Here is a 27,269-nt window from a genome sequence, read left to right as displayed (position 1 = left end):
ACTCGGGGCCCTGGGCCAGGGCCCACTTGGCCCATCCTTAAAAACGGCTCTGGGTAAAATAGAATTAATATTTATCCATTCATTTCATTCAGCAGTAAAGCGTTCGGAATAAAGCGTTAGTTAGAAGTTGAAGTTTTTTTTGTGTATTCCAAGACATATTTGCTCAATAGTTTATTATTAAAAATTTCAAGTGTGAAATATCTGGTGGCAACAAAACACATTGTGCACGTTGTTTTGTATTTATAAATTTGTCCTGGCTTTTCGATTTCATATATCTAAATTTAATAATTTGAAGGAAAAACTAGAATGGGTCGCATTTTATTTAGGAAGGTATTGATTAAACAAACTTCTTTTTAAAGTCTATATCTTTTTTTAAATTTGATTAGCTTGATCTTTTTCAAATCGAATAATTTTTTTTCAATTGCGATGTGTGAAAAGCATTTTAGTATTGCTAAATTAGTTGGATAAATAGATAATGATTTTATTGATGTTTAAGTGTGTTCATTGTATTATTTATATGAGCATAATTATGTAAACTAGTGCGACTTTTTATTTATTTTTTTTGACAATGAACTATGAAAATAGAAAGTTGTCACTGTGTGAAATGAAATTTGATGCAAATATCTGAGGCGAAAACAAATATTTAAAAGACATTCTAAAGTGCCAGATTTATTGTTTCTGTGATGTATTTGATTAATTGTAAGTGAACGCTCATGGAATGATTTTGAAAAGAAATGGATTAGGCTTGTTTAAATTTGTTACTGTTCATTTTTCTCAGTTCTTGTAACTTTTCATTTGGTCTTAAATTGTGTATCTCTGTAATATAGTTCTAAATTGTTTTCTTCATAAGATAATTTTTTACTATTTCATGTTATTATTATATTTGACTATTGAAGAAATCAAGATAATGTTCTTAGTTATAAATCAATCTATTTAGTATCATACTTTTTTGGGGGATATTTCCGTATCGTGATCTGTCGCGTCAACTACATTCGTCAAATTTGCACGGGAATGGCTACGAGTTAAACCTTTCGAGTTTGTCCTTTCTGTGATATTTTTTTTAGTTTCTTGTGGGCCACAGCCCTTAAGTTACTGAAACTTGACGATTATCACAATACTGAGACCTCCGACATTTTTGCTAACGAAATAAAACCAAGTTTACAAACCATAACAAAATATTACATTTGATAAGATCGTATGTACATATTTGGCAATTTATGATGGTTGGTATTTAGTGAATGTGACTATAGTTTAAACCTTCCAGGAATTGTTAAGTGTCAATTTATATGCCTTGGTTCTAACAGTCATTATCTAATTTTTTTCAGGGGGAAAGAGGTATAGCTACTTCCTATGTTAGTAGGAAACAAGCACTGAAAAAATTAGGACTCTCCTTAAAAGATTTCAGGTATAAAATAAAAATTTTAACAGTACATATATTCTGAATGTTGTGATATTCTTTTTCAATTTTGTGTTTTAAATATGATTTCATACAAGTTCAATACAAATTACAAAGATTTTTTTCAGTGGTTAGTTATTAATTAATAGGTCGAACCTTATTAATTAAAAACATTATTATTTTTACTATAATATTGTGTTTGGATATTAATAATGTTTTTTATTAAAACTTTGGTTGGTAAATCTCTTAACTGATATTTGTATTAACAGAAAGCAAGATCCAACTTTTATTTTTAAAAAAAAATATTATTTGGTCAATTTTGTTTTTGAGAAATAGTTAATGAAATTGTTGAAAGTATGCAGGTTTTAAAAAAGATCCTGAATAAAAAATTTGAAATGAAAGTCATAATGAAAACACATTAATCATAGCTGTTAATAAACATAACAAAATGTAATTTTAAAAAAATACAAATAACGGAATCATAATCATCATATTTAGATATAAGTGCCACACAAAATCTAACAAACCTTTTTTTAATTTTCACCAAAGGGGTATTATATCTTTTATAATATAAACTTTCTCTTTCAGTTTCTTTTTGAGTAGCTTTTAAATTCTTGTTTATCATATTTTATGAAAAATCTACTTATAAATTTCTGATCCGAAAGTTACTGTTGAATTGTATTCCTTCTGTCATAATTTTTTTTTCTTAGATTAGTTTCTGAACATTTTAATCAATTTATGTCTTTTTATTTCTGAATATGTGTTTAAATAATATCAAAAGAATATGATCAATACACTATTAAATATATGTGATCTAGTGCTATTTGTATCTATCTAATGGTTATCAGAGATGCAAAACCTTTTTTTGATAAGGGACCACAAAAACTAAAAAATGCTATGTCGGAGAACAACATAGGAAGGTAAAACTTTATTCGTGAAAATTCAACGTGCAATTGAATCCTAATCGAAAGTGACATGCAAAATCCTAATCGTAATAATGTCTAACATTTTTATGAAATAATATTTTTTTGAAAGCACTAAACACAAGAAAATGGTCCTAGCTTACATGAAAACATTTAGTAATCATAGGAGTAAATGACCAGTAAAAAAATATAAGAAAAGAGGCCAACTTCCTACTATGGCTTTTTTCCCCCAAGGATATAAAAGAAAATTTTATCTTAATTTAATTTTTTTTTATTCAAAAAGACTTTTATAGTTTCTTTAAATAATTAATAACTGCTCGGGAGCCAAGTCATAAACTTTGAAGGCCAGTGGACCGTAGGTTGTATTATTCATAAATTCATTTGTATTCATAAATTCCTGTGACATATTTTATCAATCCCTATTAATCAGATAACATGTTTATATCCTCTTTATTTAAAGATTTGCAATTTTTTTTTTATGTTGGTTAAGTATTTCAAGGAATCAGTAAAATAATATTTGATAATTATTACAATGTTTTGCCCAATGAAAACTTTTATTTCAAGAACTTTAATGACTCAAACACTTAGAAACCATAAAAAATCTGTATTACCTACACATTTGCTATAATGATAATAGAAAAATGGAAATCTTTTAGCCAAAAAAATTTCCTGGTGACCTTTGAATTCTGAAGCTAAAATAAATATTGTCATTTTTGGAAAAAAGTTGTTTAAGTTGCTCTTTTTTCAAAAATTAGACATGTTAAATATGCATGCACTAAGAATATCCACTCTAAGATTAGAAAAAACTCATAATACAAAATAATATATTTAATAATTACAAAAGGAATTAAAGATGATGAAGTAAATATAGTGGACAAAAATCTTGCAGTATGTGGGAATCTGGAAGAGCTAAAAATATTAACAGAGGTCATAGCATCGAGAGATGCATAAGAAAGGAAAGATGACATAATCAAAGAATCAAATGTTTAAATTATATGGAAAAGATATTGACACCATTTGAAGTAATGATGTTTTTTTTTCTTACAGTAAATTCACACTAACAATTTTTAAAATGTCATTTTTGAATTTTATTTAAAAAAAATTTTAAATTTTATTAGATATTTAATGACATTATGGATTAAATATGTTGACACCTATAATAACAAATGTATTTTTGGGTTTACAGGAGATTATGCATTTTAAAAGGAATATATCCTGTGGAACCACCTAATAAAAGAAAAGCCAATAAGAAAAGCTCAACCAACAAAACATATTACTTCTTGAAAGACATTCAATTTCTGTCTCACGAACCATTAATCAATAAGTTTCGTGATTTCAGGGTAAATATTTATTACGCTTATATTGCTTTGTCTTTATTTATTTTATTTAATTTTTATCGTACGCAATATTAACTAAATTTTTGTCCCTTACCTATTGCTTTAAAAATGAACCTAAAAGGAATAAAATATTTTTTCCTTATTCTATTATTAAAATAATTATGGCTGAAGTTATTTATTTTCTTCCAAGATATCATTTTTTGTTTATGAATCTTCAGCAACATTAGAGCCAACATTTTGCTAGCATTTTACATTATGCTTTATTATGTTAAATAATGCATTAACTCTTTGTTCTTTATTTCCAGTTTTATTAAAAAAAAAAAAAAAAAGGTTAGGACAAAAGATTTTTTTTTTATTATAGTCTAATCTTACTGTTAACTCTATGCTCAGTTTGTGTTACAATCTATTTTGTTTTCTGCTCAGAAAAAGAAATATGTGCAGATTTGTTTTTTAATGTATAGAAAGATTTAAACATACCTTTAACAACATACCTTTTCAATAACACCAGAAAACTGATTTTTTGTGCAGATAAACAAGCTAATTCTATACTTACTCAGTTCAGGGTCAATAAAAGATTGATGCGTGTGGTGTTCTAAAAAGTTTATATTAAATATATATATATATATGTATGTATGGATTTGACTTATTATATATTCTGATTAATTGTGCCCTCATATGATGTTTGGTAATTTTTTCTTGCCAACTACTTTTGGTGCAGTTTTATTGCTGTTCTTTTTGTTACATGCCAAAATCAGAATCGAATAGTGAAATCCTGTTAAATTCTATATTCTAATGTTTTTATGCCATTTTAACAGTACAAAGCAAGCATTTCTTAAGTAAAATAAAAAAGTGGCAGATTTATATCAAATATTATCTCCCAGGCCAATGTTTCATTACTACTTTGCTGTGAATTTCATAAAAATCTAACGATATATACTCAGAAAACTAAAATTAAATAAAATTAAAGATGCATTTCATAAATGAAAAAATTACAGACCTGTATCAAATATTAAACTCTGTGTAACTTTTTTGCTACTCTATTGAAAATTTCAAAAAATATAGCAATATACACGCACAAAACTATTTTACAGCGCTAAACATGATTTGTTACTACTCTGCCTCGAGTTTCATAAAAATATTGCAATACATATATGCATTGTTATTATTTAATGATGCTAAACTAAAACTTGCATATCATATAGAAAGATATGTTAATAAAAACATAAACACATTGGAGATACTCGCTTATAGAGCATGTATCCTCTTTCTTTCCGTCACAACACCTTAAAATTCAGCATGTCTTTAATCATCGTTCAGCAGATGATCAAATCATTAGTTAAATAATTAGTTAAGAAAATTGATCAAATCATTAGTTATTTTATAAAGCAGTAAAGTTAACATTCCCCAGCATTATTTAAAGCAAAAAACTTGCAAAAAAATTATTCTCACACCCACATGCTAAGATTCTACACATCTCTTCAAAAATTAATTTAAGCATTCTTAATTTATTTTGACTATGTAGATGGATTGAAAAAAAAAAAAACACCTGGATGATTATTTAATGTTCAGGGCTTAATCCAGGGCGATTTTGGTACCGTTTTTCGGTACCTTCACAAAATTAAAAAAAAAAATCGGTACCTTCACAAAAAAAACGCATCTTCACGAAAATAAGAAAGAAAGTTAGAAGGAATTAAAGTGCTGAATAGTTTTCCGAGCGGTTCACGGAAAAGTGGATTCACAGTGAACGCCGTATGGTACGCCATCAGGCTCGAAAACAGGCTTGATATGCTGACGTCACTTCTCCTAAATACGCCATTCAATCGGAGTGAGTGGTGAAGTTTTTATACTAAGCAACCGGCTAAATTGAGCCAGCGCATAAACAACTCACCTCATTTTCCCAGACGACAAGTGTTTTTGTTATGATTTAGCGTAAAACGTGTTCCATTCGTATTTTTTAACAAGATATATGAAAAGTTTTTATAATGAAGCGAGGAAGAAATTTAAGTGGAGCGGGTGGCTCACGGAATAGCGATTATTACGTGAAGTGTTTACGCACGATCGATAGTATAGGAACTAAATCAATTAAAACATTTTTTCAGTCTGAAAAAACTGAGGAGAAACTGTCACAACAGTCGCCGTCTGAAAAAACCGTTGATAACGAGGCACAGTGCATTAAAAATGCTACGGAACCAATGATTGAAGAGTTACATGATTGTTTTGTTACAGAAAAAAGCGATGCTGTTCCTGCGATAGAGGAAAATGTCGAAAGCGAAGTCAATTTCATCAGTAGCAAAAAGCCTGAAAACATCGATAAGGAAAATAAATTAACCAATGTCACAAAGTATGAAAAATGTAAAGAATGGATTTACTATAGTCCTTCAGCTGGAGGGTTTTTATGCAGAGTGTGTTCTGTTGTAAATAATAAAGGACCTTGGATAACTGAAGGGGTAAATTTTCTTGGGCATCCAACTAGATGCATGAAGAAACATGAAGACTGTAGAATGCATATTAATGCAACAAGCAGTATCAATTCAGTTAAAAAACTCAATGTTTCTGAGCAAATTCAAAAAGGAGCCGAAAATGATAAAGAAAAAAATAACATTGTAATGAAGAAATTTGTTAAAGTTTTAAACTTTATGTTACAAAAGCAATGGGCTGTTTTAGAAAATTTTGAGAGTTTAATACAATTTTTGGGCAATGATCTTCAAGATACAGACATTAGGAGACACTTAGAAACTTGTGCAAAAAATGCAACATATTTATCACGAGTTTCTGTACAAAACCTTTTGGAATGTATTTCCGAATACATTGAAGAAAGTATGTTATCACAATTAAAAGTGTGTGATGCTTTTGCTTTGTTTGCAGATGAAAGCATGGACAAAGCACAAAGAGAGCAACTAGGCTTATTAGCCAGATTTAAAGTTCCTAATGGAAAAGTTCAAGAGAATTTTTTAGGACTTATAAATTTAGCAGCTACTGATGCTGCAACTATAATGAGCACAATTGAGCACTTTATGCTTGCAAAAGGCATAGATATAAAAAAATGTCTATTTGTGTCATTAGATGGAACCAACGTGATGAGTGGAGAAGTAACAGGGTTACAAAGAAGAATGAAGCACATATCTCCTCATTGCATTTATATAAATTGTCGCAACCATCGGTTAGCTCTTGTGTTTGCACATTTGCTAAAGAAACATAGCTATTTAAAAAGTGTGGACACTTTGTTGATTAGTTTGTGGAAAATGTTTCACTATAGTGCAAAAAAATATAATATTTTGAAAAATATACAAGAAAATGTATACAATATAGAAACACTAAAAATGTTAAAAGTTTCTACAACACGATGGTTATCACATGGGCATGCATGTGTTAGAGTGGCATCTCGATTTAAAGAGATGATTGAAACTCTAGATGCAGTTTTCAATAACACAAAAGAACCAGAAGTAAAGGGTGTGAGAGATCAGCTCTTAAACCCAGAAGTTTTTTTAACTATGTTGTTTCTAGCTGATATGCTAAAAATTGTTGATAGATTAAATTTGTGGCTGCAAAAACAATCAATTAACTTTAGTTCTATCAATGATAAAGTACAAGACACTTTAAAAGACATTGAGAACTTTGGTAAAAATTTGAGAGAAGCAACTTTTTTTTCTAAAAGCTTGGATTTTCTAGAGTTTGCTGAAGAAGTAACTTGTTTAAACCGCAAGCTTCGTAAGAACAAAAAAAGTGATTCGCATAAAATATTGTTAGATTTTGAGAACAATTTTATCTATCCATTTTTAGATGATTTTAAAAATGAGATGAAAATTGCATTTGAAGTAAGCGACAAGTCTCCCTTGGCTGCATTTGACGTTTTTGTCCAAGACCATGAAAGAAGAGATGTCTATCAAGCAGAATTAATTGAAAAAAAATGGTCAGATTTAATGTTGTTCTATGGCCAAAAGCAAACTAATCATTTTCAAGGACAAACAACAGAGTCTGCACCATTTATTCAAGAAATATCAGCAAAAGAAGAACTTATTAAATTTGAATTAGAAATGCAAGAATCAAAATTAACCTTTGATATAGAAAAATTAGAAGCAGCAAAATTGTTGATTAGAAAAAATGAAAAAGATGAAGCTAAAGTGTGTATGGGACACAAAATTACACCATCAGATTTAATATCAATTATGGAAAGAAAAGCTACAGTGTGGAATGATTTTCCTAATTTAATGAGACTGTTAACTTTATGTGTGATTGTTCCTTCCTCTACAGCATCTGTGGAAAGATTGTTTTCTAAGATGAATTTAGTCTGTACCAAACTGAGATGCAGCATTTCACAGAAGTCTTTAAATTGTCATCTAAACATAATTTTCAATGGATCAAAATTATTATCTGATGAACAGGCTCAAAACATAATTACTATCTTTAAAAATACTAAAAATCGCAAAATATCTCTGTGATTGATATAATTTTATCTATGTATTCTGTATTTCTATTATTTTTTCAACCATTAATTCAAAAGTAAAGTTAACACAATATCAAAATAATAATCTCTTAATCATAATAAGTTCAATAAATTTTATTAGTAAATAAGTTTAAAAATTTCTATGCTGGCTGGCTGTATAATTTACATTGGATTAATAAATGGAATTAATCTGCAAGCTGTCTTATAAGCAATTCCTTGCGCAATATGTGTATGTTTTTTATAGTATTGTACTTTTTGTATACATATGTAATTTTTTTTTAGCAATACTTAATTTTCACAAAAATAAAAAAAAATTTCACAAAAATAATTTTTTTCACAAAAATAGGTACTAGGATTGAAAACCTGGATTAAGCCCTGATGTTAAAAAGCAGTGTAGTGAATTCCTTATAAATTTATACAGGCAATTGCACATAAAATTGGGGGAAAAAGAAGAGAGAGAGAAAAAAACTGTGCAAGTATTACAAAACTTCTGTTCCGCACACACTATCAATCATTACATCACATTAATCTCAACAAACAAGTAAAATCCAAAAACCACATTGGCCGTAGCTGTTGTTTCGTGCTTCCGATAAATCTATTGTAAACAGCTGATCTAAATCAGGTACTCCCACCGTCGAGATCTCTTGTAAAAACATGGACGGAGAAAGAGGTATTAAGTCATCCAGATCTTCTGAGAGGTATGTGAGAGGTCTTGAATTGATNCAATGTTTTGGAGAAAAGAAATCCCGGAAACCGTGTGCAGACACATAACAAATCAGTTCCAGAAATTTAATATTAGTCTAAACTATGATTAAACTTTTTTCTGCAATTTTTCTTATTTACATAAAAGGTGTTATCAATTGATTGAGTAAGTATGTACTTTTAAATAAAAATACTATTTGTTTTATGTTGAAGAATTTAATTTAGATTTTAATATATCTTTGTGTATATATCTGACCAAGTAAAAAACTCATTGTACCATATATACTTGTACTAGTTACTTGTTAAATTCTACTTACAAATTTGTTTAATGATTGATGAATGACTATTTGAAATACTTTTTTTTCATTTTAAAACTTTACATTACAACAGATTAACTTAAATTTTAGTTTAATTTTAGTTAGTTTAGTTAATTTTTTAAAATGGTTTTCAATGCATTTAAACAGTTTTGTTTTGTCTCTGTAATTTTTACTTGAAATTCTTTAGGTGTTTGTGAGACGCTTGAAGAAGGCTATTGGTAAACAAGATCAAGACACTAGCCAAAGACTTCGTGAAAATCAACCCATTTTTAAGCTAGACCATGTTGTTAAAGAAAGGTAAATTCCAGAATGTATAATAAAACTCCATTCTATATTTGTTAACATGTTTAAAATCCAGAAGTATTTCAGAAAGTCTCACAAGAATTTTTAGGAGTGACATTATCATGATAATAAATAGAATAAAAAGTATTTTAAGTCCCTTGATTACTTGAGTTCTTAAACCCAAGATTTAGTTTTAAGCGCATAATACTAGTACATTGCCAACAGTGCCTGTAATCAGTAAAAAGAAACAAAAAATCTGAAAATATGCCTTTAAGTTTATGTATCCTAGAATTTATTTTGTAATATAATGTCTAACATCTCTAACCTGACCCTCTTTAAATTGATTTTTTTTCTTTGTGATAATTTTGTAATCCTTGCCAAAGCATCCATCTTAGCTTTAAAAAAGAAGTAAGTTTTTTTGATAATCTGAAGAAATTTTTGTATTTGACACAATTCTCATATACATGTCAATTTTTTTGTTTAGAAAGAATTACGATTTGAGAAGAATTTTGGCAACATCTAAACGATGTCCACCCAAGCCACCGGAATAAAAAATAAATGAACTATTTTCTGAAGAAATTTATTTTAACTTGCTCTCATTTGTCTGTTGTTATTGCAATTCTATCCATAACTAAGTTTGAGACAGGATCAAAAGACAAACTCAATATAAAACTTTGGGGGGGATCCACAAAATACTTTTAAAGCAACAATTTTTTTTGTTTATTTATATATCTTTATCTATTTTTTTCTCATTGAATTGCATGTTTGTTCTCTCATGCGAAACATTTTCATTTTCAAGTTTTTAATTACTCAATATTCAATCCTGCCAACTTTAGTTTATTTTCGAAATATGATTGTTTGTATTTGTGGAAGTCAATTTTTTATTTCGATTATTATTTGAGTTATAATTTATTATAACTAAATTTTCAATAGTAATTGTGTAAAAACTAATGTATAATGTAAATATGAATATAATTTTTTTTCAAGTTTGTATTTAAAAGTTTCAATTTTTTTTCAAGTTTGTATTTTTTTTTTTAAAGTTTGTATTATTGTATTTGTAAATTTTTTTTCAAGTTTGTATTAACAGTATAGTACCCATTATTGGGTACTATACTGTTTCCTTTGAAGTGATAGTTAAAAAATTTTTTACTAGGTACCCCACATTTGTTGATGCTTTAAGAGATTTAGATGATGTGATTTCTATGTGCTTTCTATTCAGTTCATTTCCAAAATCACATAGCATTAAAGTGGAGTTAATACATTTATGTAGGAGACTTACTGGTTAGTAATACAACAAGTTTTATTGTTTCAAATTATTGCTTTTTCAATTATATACACATAAATGTTACTTAATAAAATAAATTTTTTTTTATTATTTAAATTTGTTTTAAATTTTTGTTTTTCTGTCAAATGAATTTACATACATATCCATATATTCCTAATTGATCTCATTACTCACTAGAGCACTGGCACATTGGATGATTTTAAGCCGTGCTTCAGGCAGTTCTGATATTATTGGAAGCATTTTTTTATTAACTTTATTTTATTTTTTCTGGGTTATAGCTCAACTATAATTTTATTATAAGGTACTGAGTAAAAATATAAGTCATTTAAAAAAGTATTTATTAATGTCTAAGTTGTATGGTGCATCTGAATTTGTCAAGAAATTGTTAAATGTTATGCAAAAAGTTGAGCGTCCTCACCATCTCCAAATTACTTTTGTTTGGGTATAATTTTTGTAATACTGAATTAAAATTTTCAATGTTACAATCATTTATATATTAAACTGAGGGATTATGAAAGGAAAAAAAAATATTTATGTTGTTGCCATGATATTTTACTAGTGTGATTTAGGGGTACTGTATTAAGTTACTCATTTTAAAAGTTAAAATAAAATCTTTTAATTGATCTCTTTGTACAAATTATTTCAAGTGATTTTAATCCAATTAACAGTTCAGTAATTACAGATTTTTTTTTAAAAACAGTTAAGTGAGAGTTTTATAAATATTGTTTAGTTGCAATCGTATAAATAATATTTAGTTGCAATACAGTAGTGATTAGTTTAATTCTAAATTACTTTAAATAAAACATTAAGCTTTGATTAAAAATTATTTACCTGTTTTAAAATGAATATTAGTGTTCAGATTGAATATTATTTTAAGAAAAATACATCAACTTCCATATACAAATACTTTTCGTGTTTTTATAGGCACAAGTAGATTAGATAGTCTAGAAATCTTCAGAATGAATATTAAATCATCAGATATTCTTTGATTCCGCAAGAGAGATTATTAAACAATTACATTTTGTTGACATTTTTTTTATTTTTAACAATGACATTTTGTAGCAACTTAAAGAAAAGTCATCTTAAAGTGAACTCATCAAACTTAACTTAATCAAACTTAAAGTGAAATTACTGAATATTCATGTATATAAAAACCATTTTTTACCACTAAATNTTTGTAGTTAATGTTTAATTTGTAAAACAGATTTCTGACGTTTTGTGTTAATGCTCAAAGTTAACCTATATATACATAAAAAAAAAAAAACACTACTACGCCATTAAAAAAACACCACTTAAAAAAAAAATTAAAAAAAAGCACTACGTTTTATTTATGCAAAGTAGCATAGAACTTGATTCATTACATCTTAATTGAAAGCACAATCATTTAGGAATGTTAATTGGGAAAAAAAACATGTTATTTTAAAAAATTTTTTTAACAACTTTCTGTTTATTTTGTTTATTTGCTTAATGTAATTCAATTATTCATCTTTATTGGTTTTAGTTGAATTCTTGCACTACATCGTAGAGACAAAGGCCTTGCGTAAAGTTTTCGTGTCTATCAAAGGAATTTACTATCAAGCTGAAATAATGGGACAAACAATAACTTGGGTTGTACCTCATACTTTTGGTTTTAATGTAAGTTATGCTTTTTGTTATACTTTCATCACATGTGTTTTATTTTAACAATATGCAATCAACTATAAGTGGGAGGTAGTTATTTTAGTTTCAAAATTGAGCCTTTATTTTATTTATTTATTATTGTAATTTTTCCCTTCAAATAATTAACTTAGAACTTGCTATTTTTTCTATTTAAAATAATATGTTTTTAAAAACTGGAAACTATTTTTAATTTTTGCTCAGTAATAGACAAGGTTCTTACAATATCATTGTGTTAAAATGAAAATAAAAATTACCAACAGTTGTCTTTTACAGTACTTTGAAAAAAAGAAAAAAAACTGTGTGATCAGTTCTGCAACTTTATGGAGAAAAAACTTCATTATTTTTTTGCTGATTCATATATTATTATTATTATTTTTTTTTTACCTTTGTCAACGAAACAGACATTAAAATTTGATTAGTTTTGCAGTAGATTTTTGACTGAAAAGCTCTTCTCTTTTTTGTTAAAACAAAGAAGTGATAATTATTCTTATTATCGAATTTTAAAAAAAATATACTGTTGAAAACATGAATGTTCTAGATTTTAGAAAGAATTCTTCCAACATTAACTATTTTTGAAAATAAAAGAATTTTGAAATGCACTGAGCTAGTGCATAAAAGATCTATATACTAATTAGGAGGATGTTATTCATGTTAATTAAATGTTTACTATACCTTTAGATGTATAATGCAGTTATAAAAGTTTTTGCTTTCTGTAAAATTGTAAAACTTTATTCATAAAGTATTTCATTTGCCTAAAAGTTACTATGTCCTCAAAATATTAAATTTAGTTATTTTACTTTATACTATTATTTTATAGCAGTGTGTGATATATTCCATTTTAAAATGTATTCATAATAGTGTAGTATTGTTAGAGTTACTGCTCAAAATGCTTATAGTTAATTCTAGTTCTATAAAATTTTTTATTGCATTAAAAACTTTTATAAGCATTTATAAACATAGACAATGAAAGGAAAATATTAACTATGTTTCAAAAACAAAGGCAGCTAGCTAATACTTCATTCTCTTTCAGAGACCTACAGACGTAGACTTTAAAATCATGGTTACATTTGCTCAGTTCTACAGTACCATGTTGGGTTTCGTTAATTATAAGCTGTACAGTTCAATAAACTTGAAATATCCTCCAGCGGTAAGGAAATAATTTTTACTTAGATCATGGTTTGTTTGTTTTTAAAAAATTAAACACTTGCAAAGTTTGGAAGCCTGAGCAAGTTGATATTGTTAATAATAATACAGGAGTATGGTTTTTCCACATGAATTTCATAATGTATCATGCCTTCCCCCCTTTTTTTTTCTTTCAAATTTCTTGTGTATTGTGAGCATTTGCAATAAAAAGGCAAAATGATTTTAGAAGCAATAAGTAACTTACTGCTTTAGTTTAATCTATAACATCAAAATAATAGGCTTTCTAAGTAAAATAGTTTAATTTCCTTTTGAAGTAAAATAATGCAAACAGCTAATAGCCATTAACAAACACAATATTCTGGCATTTGAGTGGTTGATAATAGTCAAGTTATAAGAGTTTAGCATCTGGTTAGAACATAGTTGTTAAACAGAAAACAAATTCTCTGTTTTTTTTTATTTTATTATTATTAATACACTGGTTATCATAAATTAAGGAAAAATCACAAANTAAAATTCCATGTGTAATTTCTTGAGTTATCGCGATTTTTGTGATTTTTCCTTAATTTATGATAACCAGTGTATTTTATGGTTATTCAAAATAGAAAAGTAAAATGCCTGTTTTTATTAAACTTTTTTTTGTTGTTTCTATTTGTTTTCAGTAGTTTTACTCATATTTTAGCATTTATATACTCACAAAATCAGTTTACATCCCCCCTTGATTATTTGATAATTTCGATGTTCTCATGTCCCCCTGGTTTAGTAGATGTTGAATATTTGAGGTTCTGCTGTATTTATAATAATCCAGTATATTTAGGTGTGTTATGCTTATTGAAATTAAACAAACATAACTTAAGTTTCTTTGTAGATGTACAAAAATATCATTTTACACACCAATCAATTTTTAAAAAAATTCAAAATGAAACTTTATTTCAGTAACAGGATGTTGGAAAAAACTGAGTCACTGAGTTTTTTTTTAATTAATAATAATTTTGTCCTTTAATTTCAAAATAAATTCAAAAAAATATTGTGAGGTGTAAACAATTATTTTTTGGTAGTATACTACCACCTGGTTTTATCCAATCTAGTTTAATGTAATTGAAATTGGGTAACCAGTTAAATAATGAGTAAGAAATTTTTTTTTATTACTAAAATANATAAAATATCTTTTTTTAATTAATAATAATTTTGTCCTTTAATTTCAAAATAAATTAAAAAAAATATTGTGAGGTGTAAACAATTATTTTTTGGTAGTATACTACCACCTGGTTTTATCCAATCTAGTTTAATGTAATTGAAATTGGGTAACCAGTTAAATAATGAGTAAGAAATTTTTTTTTATTACTAAAATATTTGTTAATCGCATTAAATTGATTAAATTAATTTTATACACTATATAACTTACAGAGATTTTAAAATCAAGCAGTATCGAAGTTTTGAACTTAATATGTTTGTAACATTTAGTAGATTTAGGTAGCAGTAGAATCAGATTTTAGAACAGAAATCATGCTTCTTTCATGCTCATGCTTTGATCATGCTTCTCTGCATTGCTAACATGTTCAAACCACCTGAGGTTTTATACAATAATGTTGAAAATTAGGTGATTTAATAATTTAAAATAACAGCTAAATAAGGTGTTATCTGATGCTAAATTTACCATGAATAATTCTTGAAGCCATTAGGAAGTACAAAGAAAAATTGGCGGTGAAAAAATTAAAGCTTTTCTGATCAAATTTTGCAAAACATTGGCATTGAAAAACAAGTAGCCTACACTGTCTTTCATTCACCTCTAAATAGCATAGTGACTATCTGCAACCAGTTTCATGCGATTAATGATTACAGAATGATGAATGATGCCGAATAAATCCAGACCCATATTTTGTCCAGCTCTCGCCTATTTACTATGCTTTATTTTGTAGTAAAAATGTAATTTTATTAATTCCATGATTTTATTTATCATTCTTTCCAGTTCACTGGTTTTTACTAGAAAGTAAATAAAAAAAATAATACATTGTCGAAAGTGTAAATTATATTTAAAATGTAAATTCTTTCCAGTTCACTGGTTTTACTAGAAAGTAAATAAAAAAAAATAATGCATTGTCAAAGGTATAAATTATATTTTAATTCCATGTACTACCCTCTAAAAAAATTTAAAGATGAATTCATATAATTATGAAGGAATGACAACTTGCTCCTCTTTAGGGGGTGATTTTTCTAGCAGAAGCAAAAGTCTTATTTTAAAGTATGATTTTTGATTTAGTGGACTCGAATTAAAGTTATTCAGCCCACAAAGCTTTAAAATTAATTCTAAAGTTCATATAAAATGCAACTTTGTTCCAGTTATCTTGGATTGACCATATTAAAATATTTTATTTTATAAGTAACCAACATTGAACAGCCGTCATCGTGGATAATTTTAATTCAAAACTTTATCTATAACTATTTTTATCTAGAACTTTGTACATCAGACCTAATTCTGAGTTTACGACTTCGAGGCCTTTTTATCGAAACTAACCCGAATTTGCTTTGGTTGGAGAGGAAAATTACAGAAACCTCCAACGGTTAGCCTGACGGTAAGGGGACTCTAATCCACGATCCATCGACCACTAAGAATTTTAACTAATAAGATATTGGTAAAACTTTGCAGAAGCCTGCAAAACATAGTTTTTAATACTTTATCATAGTAATATTATATAGTTGACATTCCTGATTATATCAAGGAAATCTGACCAGTTGACCTGACCAGTTGTTAATATGAGGTAGTAATTGATCTGTAATATAAGGTAGTAAAGGGTTTAAAGCTATTTTATTAATTATTTGTTATACTTACGCATAATGTTTTATTTCACATAGCTTGCTGTTAGTTGTTCGTCTGAAGAATTGATGAATGGGGAAGAGGACAGCACGGAGGTAAGATATGTCTTTATGTTATTTAGTCAATTATTGAAATTAAATTGAGATCCAACCTGTTCCAGATAATTGAAAAAAATGGTTATTCTTGAATGGGGAAATATGATCTTGCTTTAAAATATTAGTTTTAAAATTCATAACATTGCAGCTATCTTTGGACTTGTTTTTTACGCTTGTATCTACCTCTTTTGTCTTGTTTTGGAAACTCTGCAGGTGTTGCATACCTGCCAAGTATCCTGTTTTTTTAACGAAGACTCCCGTATTTTATGACTATTCCTGTTTACTCGTTTATTCTCACGTTTCTCCGTATTTGTTGAAGAAATTAAAAATAATGAAAATTTTTGCCGATAAAATATCCTCTGATGGCAAAAATTCTTCTCTTATTCCTCAACAGATAGTGCCATTGCCAGTACAGCAGTATGTTGAGTGTTAATTGTTTGAGTAATTACATGGATCTGTCTAGGTTTTTCAGAGAGGTACCTATTTTTTGAAAATTTTGAATAATTTGTGAAAAATTATATTAAAAAATCAACACAAAAATATGCTCAAAATATGGATTTACCGTTTCTTAAGGGATACAAAAATAAAATTTTAAGAAAATGTATTTTGTGAAACTACCATTTTTCCTAAAGTTGAATTTGTAAAACTACCGTTTTTCCTAAAGTTGAATTTGTGAAGGTACCGGTAGTAAATTCGGCCTGGACAGACCCCTGAATTATAGATAATGGTTTTAAGGAAACTTCTTCAAATTAAGATTTATGTATATACATATTTTTTTACTTAATTAAATGTAAGTGTTTATAATATTTCGAATTTCTCTTATATGCATGATGTATCAAAACTTTACTTGTAGCCTAAAAAATCTCGCTAGTAAAATCTCCCTTATTTTATTTCTCCAATGTTGGCAAGTATAGTGATTGCTAGTCATCTTACCATTTTTTTCCCTCCAAAGTGTGGAGTTATCAGTTTGGGAATTTTCTTGCATCGTATACTGATTCGTAACTGTTTAATTCTATTTCAATTCAGTTCAATCCAAGCATTTCAATTCAAACATTTTCAAGTTAAATTATGTGTGGGAACTTTCTTGATGTGTGTGTATGAAGTTATTGCTAGTGCCATTAGTAACATGATATAATTGCTTCTTTATTTATAAACTACAATTTGAATTATACCTGGCCATTTAATGCCTGGAAAAGTATTCAATTTAAGAGTCAAAAAATTTTGTCGACAAATAGTTCAACTGTTTGCATAATTTCATTGTTAGATTCTATCAGAGTTTCTGTCAAGAAATATAAATAAAGCAGGTTCTATTTATCTAATATTTCAACGTAGATCACTATACACCTCATGGAGTTTGTTTTTTTTAAGTTGCTTTTATAATTGTTTTCTTTTTTAATAATTGCTTGTGTTTATTTATAGTTTATTGCTGCTCTCAATTTAAGTCTTAAATCCACTTTGGGCAACAATGTGGAAGAAGAGGAGGAAATTGACGAATTCCCTGAAGTAACTTATTTTTCTTTATTTTAAATTGCATTTTAATTCATTTACACTGAATTGTATTTCTAAATATTATTTTCACTGTAGATGTCCAACGATGAAAATATTCAGGAACAAAAAGCTAAATCTGAAGAAATTAAAAAATTCAAAAACCTTTTTAGTGGTTGCAAAATTTTCCTCAACCGGGAAGTTCCTAAGGAATCTCTTCTGTTTATTATAAGGTTTGCATTGGATTTTTCAAACAGATATATTCGTTTTTCCCCCCACTTTAACTTATTTATTTTAATTGCACTACTGCCTTTACTTTTGTTTTAGATGTTTCGGAGGAGAAGTGTCTTTTGATAAAACAATATCACTTGGTGCAACATTTGATGAAAATGATCTGACAATTACACATCATATTATTGACAGGCCATTAGGAACCAAACAGTACATTAATAGGTAAAACTGATCTTTTAAGTCAGAATTTTACTCACACATTATCCTACTTTAAAATTTGTAACATCATATTTATTTTTAACTGCTTGAATATTATATTTGTAATTTTTGTTGTTCTGTTTGTGTTGTTGCTTCTAAGGCCACTTACCAATAGCGGCGAGCCTGCTTGGTTGGACCGAGCAAATGTTAGGCATAGGCTGTGTTTTACAGTGGCGCCATTTATGGCCAAGAATATGACTTCAGCCGCGCACAGGTCTCAGCCTGTTATTATCGCGGACCCATTCTTTTACATGTTGTAATTTTGACATAATCCAGAAAACAATCAATTTCTTATTCAGTACCCCGAGGGGTATGATTTGTTGAGGTGACATGGAGGACTTTGTGACCCAACAGATTTAACATGCATCAGTCACCATTTCCTACACGTAGAGTTTTCGATTTCACAGCCTTTTGGGCGTAGGCCCAGCACTCTACCAACCAGGCTATCCTGTTCCTTTTCCTCTGAATACTTTTATCTTTGTTGTAAAAGTCTAAGTTATACTAACCTTTAAGGGGGGCCGGGATAGCCTGGTCGGTAGGGCGCTGGGCCCATATCCAAGAGGTCGTGGGTTCGATCCTCGCCGGCCGAAGACTCCCCGTGTAGTAAATGGTGACTGATGCACGTTAAATCTGTCGAGTCTCAAAGTCCTCCATGTTCCCACAACAAATCAATACCTCTGGGGGTACTGATCCAGGAGTTTCCTTGTCTTCTGGATTGGTTCAAAATTGCAAGGCTACGGAGTTGAACGTAAGTAGTCGTAAACCCATGAAATTGGGTCGGCTGTTCAACGACGGTTATAAAATAAAATAACCTTTAAGGGGTTTCACTTTCTTCAGATAAATATAGTTTCCACCATAACAATTCCCAGTGATCTCCACTTTTATCTATTTGTTATTTTTTCATGCTCTCTTTCGACTCTATTCCTTTGCTTTACATATTTCTTTACTTCATGTACATCATTGTGGTAAATTGCTGTATCATTTAGGTTTTGCACCACAATGCTCCTTTTGGCTCTTCTACCATAATACACAAAAATCAATATAATTTATATTGAAAAATTGTATGCTTTTTTAGTGATTTTGATTTATGTTTAGTGTTATTTGCTTATAATTTAACTAGGTTGATATTTTCTTTTTGTTTCAAAATTCACTTTTATTAGTGAACAAAAAAAATAATTTTTTTAAGTGATCTCGATAATTTTTTAAAGTGGTCTTATAAACTATATAATATACATAATTAAATTTTTCCAATTATTTGGTAAAGGAATCTACAGGATTTATAATATCTTAATATCTCATAATAATCTTTTGTTGAATATTTGCAAAAAAAAATTGTGTTTTGAATTGTTGATAGTGATTTAATTTTATTTTCCTATATTGCTTTTTAGTGATGACAACATGTAATCTTAATGTCGACGACTCATAATTTGTATATTATTACTTTGTTTTTCATTATCTTGTTTTAATCTTTAACATGCATTTTCATGCTGATATAATTATGACCTAGATTTTGTAGTCGTTTTACTATTTACCTAGCATGTACATTTAAACTTGCTTATAATAAGTGCAAAGAGACCACAATATTTGCTTATCACATCTGAGTGTTTGTAAAAAGTGGGTTCATGAAAAATCTTAAAAGTTCACGCATGCAAACAAATACAATTGTTTTATTATTTTTTGTTTAAATAGTTAATTGGCTTTGTGCTCTCTCTTTGTTGTGTTATTGTTCTTTGAATAAGGCTCACAACCCAAAAAACATTGAGCGAATTCATCAACCCAAGTAAACATCAAAGAGATATTTTTATGCATTTTTCACTATGAAAGGATGAACTGGAGTGGTGGGACTAATTGTAAATTTTGTGAATCACAAAAATATTGCTTGCTAAAAGTGTGGTTTTCAAAGTGAGCTATGCTCCAATAGTACCTAACATAGTAGTTATCATTGTACCTAACATATATTTCTGATTTCTCCTTTCGATTAATGAATCATTTATAAATTAGGTACTATGTTCAGCCCCAGTGGATTTATGATTCAGTCAATGCCCAGATGCTTCTTCCTGTTGAACTCTACTTTCCTGGGGAATTACTTCCACCTCATCTCTCACCATTTGTTGAGGAGAAAGAGGGTGATTACATTCCTCCTGAAAAACAGGCTCTATTAGATTTCCAGAGTGGAAGAACTCGAAGTATGTTCTTTTTTTATTTTACTATGTTTAGTGAAATTTTTTAATTTATCTCTGTAGCCAAAGATCATACCTGCCAAGTCTCCTGTTTTTTTTTAACAAAGAATCCTGTATTTTGCAACTATCTCCTGTTTACCTGTATATTCTCAAATTTCTCTGTATTTGTTGAAGAAATTTTTAAAAAAAAATTTTGCTGATAAAATAATGGCAAAAATACTTCTCTTATTCCTCAACAGATGGTGCTATTGCCAGGCAGTATATTGAGTGTTTATATTTTAAGTAATTATAAATAAAGCTTTAAAAAAATCTTATTTAGAGATTAAGAATTATATACATATTTTTTACTTCACTAACTGTAAGTGCTTATAATATTTCCAATTTTTAATTTATCTTTTTGACTTACTTGATTATATGTGATGAGCCTAAAATATGTCGCTGGTAAAATCTCCATTATTTTATTTCTCCAATGTTGGCAGGTATGCAAAGATTGATTAGAATTTTTTAGGTTTTGATATTTAAAAAGAAAGTAAATCTATATCTAAACAGACCCTAGTTTCAAAACAGTTTACCAATGTCAGGTTCCCTTATAGGTTGATTTTTATTTCACTTTTTTAATGCGAGAAATGTATTTTACAACTACAGTCGAACCCCGCTATAGTGAACCTGGGATATAGTGAACACTCGGATGTAGTGAACTTTTTTAGNTTAAAAATAAAACCAATTATCTTAATACCTGCTGGCATCTCTGATATTTCTTATACATTTTTCACTTGCTCGGTTAAATACTATTTTAATAAAAATTTAGATTGTGGTAAAGTTATTTGATGAAAAGATATCAATAAAAACTTTGGAAAAGTTTTTCATAACCAATGCAATGTTGCTGTTTTTTTTATTTTATTTTTATGTATTATTTTTAAATTTTATTATTTTCAATTAGAAATTAAAGCATTTAAAATGCATATTTATAAAAAGAACATTTTCAAAAGAAAACATCTTATTCTCTTTTTGAAACCTTAAGTAACTTTTTGGTTGCATAGTTCATATAGTTTTTAAATTCATACTTGTATTATATCTCGGGGGGGGGGGGGNGGGGGGGGGGTTCTTATCTTCAATATTTTTTTTATTTCTGTCATTGTATGTTATACCTTTTATTTTAAATTTTTGCTATAAATGTCTTCAAACTATCTGTTATTTATTTATTTTGCATTTTATATTATTTATTTGTTAAAAAATCGAAAGAGTATATTTAGTATTCAGTTTTTCATAACGTAACCTAGATTAGGATAATAAAAATAAATTTTGTAATATTTAATATTCATTTAAATTACAAACTAAACTACAAAGGACAATTACACTAATAAAATTGTTTATATTGTTCATTGTTTATATTGTTTAATTGTTCATTAATTACAAAAAATAAAAATCGCATTTTCATAAAAATTTATTAATGTATAAATCTTGTTTTTCTTTAGCTCTTTCACGTGTTGAAGATTTCAATGATGAAGACGAATCGGATTCCGAATCAGATAAAGAAACAGTGGAAGAGAAATCGGAATGTAAGAGTAGTGGCTTTTACTATTTTGATGATTGTTGTATACTTTTTTTTGTTTATTTATAAATTACTTTTTTTTCTCTTATTATAATTTTTTTATATTGAGTCATTTTGTCATGTCAACTTTTTTCTTGAATATAAATTTTTATATTCATGGTTACCAATACTTCTGTTTCAAAAGTTTTTACAATTTTATGAATAGCCAGCTGTCATTGCCATATCTAACTGCTTACTTTTATGCTCAGCAAACTGATTTTTCTTCTTATTTTACCCCTGTCACACATACAATTAGAATTTTGTGTCAAATAATGTGTGAATTAAGTCTGTATTTTAAAACATACATTCCAAGGTTTTTAGAAAAGTTTTTTTAATGGAATTTTTTATGTTGAGGACAAAAATTATAGTTGTCTAAGAAAAATTTTTGTACATTTTCTTCATTTTTTTTTTATAGTTGATTCTATAAATTTAATTGATTATCATATAAGTTTTATGTTAATTTAACTTCTTATCTACATAATTACCAATAGTTGTCTCTTGATGTTTTATTAACCTTTAAAAACTTTTATCAGTTTCTAAACACTCAGATATTTGAATAACATGACTCAGTTTTTTTTTTCATTATTTATTACTTGCATTGTCCTGTGGTGTTATTAAATTATAAATTTTTCTCTTTTTTTCATACAGGTAATTTTTGATTAATTAATAGTATCACTATCAACAACCTTAAGGCAATAAATAACATGGTGCGCAACGTTTTTAAAAAGGGCTTATTTTTAATTTTTTCAGGGTACTTTTTTTTATTGAATGTTTTTAAAAGGTGCTTAATTTTCCCTTTTCGAAAAAGGTTTTTTCTTTACCATGTAAATTTTTGCCTTGCATTATGCAATAGCGTGGTTTTCACATTGTTTTATTTAACGTTTTTACAATTCATTCAAACACAATGCATTTCGGCGTTCCATCTTTCCGTAGCGTATAAAAGTGCCAATCATTTTAAATTTTTGATGAAATACGAAATACTTTGGGGTCCGCATGCGCATACTGAGCTGGGTTCAGTGGTGCATTCTCATGTGTAACTCAGCTACTTTTTGCAAGATAATCTCAATTTCAGGCTTCATTTTCCACTCTCTGAAATTGAACCGAAAAATCTCTCGATCTTTTTATTTTGGCTAATATAATCAAGAAAAAAGTTCTTTGTCAGAAACTGTTTATTTTATCATGATATCATGTAAGGTCTTGTTAAGTTATTTTGCATTTTGTTAATGTATATAATGCTTAAAAAGTACTTATAAGGTGAAAGATTGAGCTATGCACCCTGAATAAAATAAACTTTGCACTTTGATTTTTGTGAACACGTGTAAAATCTACTAATTCTCTTGATATAAATTACAAGGATAATTATTTTTTAACTTTAATTGTTGATCCCAAAATTCAGTTTAGGCTCTGACGGCTTTCATGCTCAGTTAATTTTGTTTTATGTCTTCCACAGAGAAAATGCTGTTTAAAATAGATTTTTGTGACAAAATGGTCCAATTATCTTGACAGATTATATAATTTTATTATCTGTTAATGATTTTTTTTTGAAGTAAAATATTATATTAAGGTTTATGAATGGCATTCCAAAGTTCATGCAAAATTTGATTTGAATTTTATACCATTTGTTTTGTGAAATGTAGCCAACCGTAAAAGATATATTATAATTCAGGGTTATTAAACGTAGAGTTCTAATCAAGCCTTTATTCACTCACTACCATTAAGACTTTGCTCCTGTAATTTTTTGTTCTGATGAACATGATTGAGTGCCTGTTAAACATTTAGAGAAGGATCCAAAGTTAATGCTGGATTAGCATAAACTTTAAATTCTCTCCTAACAAGCCCACTACCACCGATACTTTGATCAACAAAACTGAATGCTGTTTCATTATAATTCTGTCACATTTATGAAACACTGACTTTGAATATTTTAACAAAAAATTTACATGTTACAGCAAATCCCCATTCACTATGTTTAATTAAAAACCTGTATTTTTTATTTATACTATTTGAGTGAATTTTTGGGCACTCTTTATGGTGCGTGCCATTTAGAAATTTTTCATGGAAAAGTAAGTATAAAATTTCCGAAATGATAGAATTTTGTTAGTAGATCGGCTAAAATTTAAATATATATATAAGTGTACATTTTAAGGTTGGTTTGTAAAAGTTCTTGTTTACATTATATCATGCACACATTAAGTTATGCTGATTGAAATATAACTCAGTCATTTTAAGATTTAAATATTAATAGTATGTACAAAACTAATTAATCTTTTTTTTCTCAAGTTGAAAGTTCAAGACTACCTAAAAAAAAATTTCAAGGAGTCCAGAGATTTTTGCCGCAAAGAGTTTTATTTCTAAAGATTTTATTTTTATGAGCATGATTTTCCATGTTATGAAGAAGAAAAATTTAGTCTTTTTTAGAAAAATTTCATAGTAAGATTTCTTATAAGGGTTAGTTTAGTATTATTCAAATAGTGGATGAAATAGTATTAAGGATTTAAACTATTTAAACGGGTAAAAAAAAAATCTACAAGTTTCATTGTGCATGCAAATGTACATGAATGAAAAAAAGAATATACTTTTTTTAGAAAAAATTTCTAGTTCTCATTATAAAAATCAAATTACATTTTTAATTTTCAGCCCCAGATAAAAACCAGAACAGAAAAGATTCTAAAAAAAGGAAAGCTCAAGACATGAACTCTGAAAGTAAAAAATCAAAAATGAAAGTGTCACAGGGAGTGTCACTGAAAGAAGATCCTGCTAAAATTGCACAGAAAGAGGCTACAGAAGAAAAAAGGTTGGCAATCATGGCCATGTCCAAGAAAGATAAGCACCTTTATCAAAAAATTATCTTTGGTCAAAAGAGAAAAAATAAGGAAGTAAGTACAGATTTGTTATGCTGCAATTCAGGGTTGTCACTCTTCTGATAAAACGAAATTCCCTAAAATTTCTAGAGAAAAAATTATTAATATACCTAATTTTGTATAAATTTGCACAAATTTAATTGTAATTTCTAAATTTAAATATATATTCCTTAAGATTATGAAGAGGAAATAGAGTGGTCAATTCATGAATTGGTTTTAAACAGGGTTGGCAAGATTTTGCCGCAGGTGGTAAATACCGGTAAAAACCGTCCTGGCAAAAACAGGTTTTTGCCAAGCAAATTGGCAAAAGCCTATATTTTCCAAGATGAGAGGACAAAAACACATTTTCGGTACAAAATTATTCCTAAAATTGAAATATATACTATAAATATAAATAATTACAGAAAAATTAACAAAATTATTATTAAATCATAATTAAATGATAATGTAATAATATATCATTTTAGTAGTTTAAAACATTATTGATTGGAAAATTTGTGATTATTCTCTTTTTTNTTAGAATGTTAAACTATTATAGCATAGTAAAATAACATGTAATTAGGAAATTTATTGTAATATCGGTACTAAATATTGATAGTAACTTAATTAAACACTTGAATTGATTGATTTAAAAAATTATTAACCGTTTTAAACAAACATTTAAGTTTTTTGCAAATTATAATTAGTTTACTTATCAGTGAATATATTATATTTGTTAATTTAACCCCTTAATGATTGGTTAATTTTCAAGAAAACGGTCATAAAAATGCCGATTTTTTTTTATTAATGCTGGCATCTAGTTTAAAATAAAATAAACTATTTACAATTACCTTAAAAATATCCTGGTACTGCTATTTAGTGTGTAAAATAAGAAAAAAATTGTTTTTCAGGCAAAAGAAATGAATTAGTTTTATTCTTATTGGCGCATTACTACTGAACACTCCAACACGGAAATATCACTGGAGCGAGAAATAGAGGGCAAAACCTCACCCCGTGGGATTAATATCAAAAATAAATAACAGCATAATTATTCATTTGAATTATATAAAATGGGAAAAAATAACACTTTTAACTTTAGTAAGCTGGTGACTAGTTTGGAAGAAAAAAAAATTTAATGCCTAGTAAATAAAGCAAATTAATGTTTTAAATTATCTGTAATCATTATTTATTGCTAATGCTTTAAGAACTTCTAGGAAGTTGCCCCTTGAAACACAATTTAGGGCAGTATAAATATTTTAATGTAATTTTTTTTTTTAAATAGGTAATTATTTAATGACTTTAAGGTTTGAGATGGCAACTTAACATCGACTAATGAAAGATTAGTTTCATTTGACTAAACGTAAATGAGCAATAATTGATTTAATTATATAGCTATATAGTTGATTTATTTAAGTAAAGATTTTTATTTTCTTCATCAATTTACTTTTACATCTTGAAATTTTTACGTTTATATTCACATATATGTTACTAGCTATAATTAAGTTAAAATTGTAAAATGCAATTTGCTTAACCAGTTGAACTGAATCTTTGGGTACATAATATAAAATTTCATTTATTTATTTTGCTTACATCTTAAATTTTTGCCTACTCTTAAGTGTTGGTTGACTCAGCCTTTTATACCTTCAGTGGGTCAATAAAATGAGTACTTTGAATGAGTAAGCATGCTTTGGTACTAAACACTAGAGGTTTCTGTTTAGTTTCCTAACTGTGTCATCTGTACCTGAACCCCAGAATCCAAGGTCAAGAAAATTGGTGTGGGCACAGTAGGCCAAGACCCACCATGGGCTGTTATCTATTTAATCTAAAAAATTACGTATTTCTGGTAAAATTTGTGATGATAAAATATTAAGATATTAAAGAATATAATTTTAAATGTGAACACCACATTAATAATCCTGAAATAGCCTACTGATAACCATGAAAATTTAAGAACACATTAACTCTCCTTACTTTTATTACATATGCTTATTTATATACTTTTCATGGAATTGAAAGTTTTCTGAAATAGTGTACACATCTATATTAATCTGTTTTTAAATAAAATGTTGTACTTTTAGGTATTGAAATTGAAAGAAAAGCGTCAAGAATATGAAAAGCAACAGAGACTACAGAAAAAACTTGCAAAGCATCTTTAAAATTGTTATTATTTCATGTATAATAAAAATGTATTATATTAATGCTGTTAAGACAAATTTTTTGTGTCATTATATGTAACTCTGGGAACAATAGTGGACTAATTCATGTTAAAATAAACTGAAAACGTTTTTA

General features: G+C 27.8%; 1 protein-coding gene across 1 annotated transcript; it reads left to right on the top strand.

The window, feature by feature from the left end:
• The first annotated feature begins 176 nt into the window (after positions 1 to 176).
• On the top strand, positions 177 to 27,269 carry LOC107450555 (pescadillo homolog). Its single transcript, XM_043046434.2, has 15 exons — positions 177 to 330; positions 1,326 to 1,405; positions 3,506 to 3,659; positions 9,307 to 9,416; positions 10,555 to 10,682; positions 12,188 to 12,321; positions 13,376 to 13,492; positions 16,339 to 16,395; positions 17,815 to 17,898; positions 17,980 to 18,113; positions 18,208 to 18,333; positions 20,371 to 20,555; positions 22,025 to 22,108; positions 24,778 to 25,016; positions 27,059 to 27,269. The coding sequence occupies exons 1-15, from the start codon at positions 307 to 309 to the stop codon at positions 27,134 to 27,136; spliced, it is 1,734 nt and encodes a 577-aa protein (XP_042902368.1). The 5' UTR covers positions 177 to 306; the 3' UTR covers positions 27,137 to 27,269.

The sequence above is a fragment of the Parasteatoda tepidariorum genome, chromosome 7 (genome assembly GCF_043381705.1).
Source record: "Parasteatoda tepidariorum isolate YZ-2023 chromosome 7, CAS_Ptep_4.0, whole genome shotgun sequence".
NCBI classification, from domain to species: Eukaryota; Metazoa; Arthropoda; class Arachnida; order Araneae; family Theridiidae; genus Parasteatoda; species Parasteatoda tepidariorum.
Note: the sequence above shows the minus strand (reverse complement) of the source record. Positions and strands in the feature narration are given on the sequence as shown.

Excerpts from the sequence above, each read along its gene's own strand:
- LOC107450555 (XM_043046434.2), top strand. The coding sequence starts at position 307 with ATGGGTCGCATTTTATTTAGGAAG. Across the intron at positions 12,322-13,375 it reads CTCATACTTTTGGTTTTAAT|AGACCTACAGACGTAGACTT; the intron begins GTAAGTTATGCT and ends ATTCTCTTTCAG. Across the intron at positions 20,556-22,024 it reads CCAGAGTGGAAGAACTCGAA|CTCTTTCACGTGTTGAAGAT; the intron begins GTATGTTCTTTT and ends GTTTTTCTTTAG.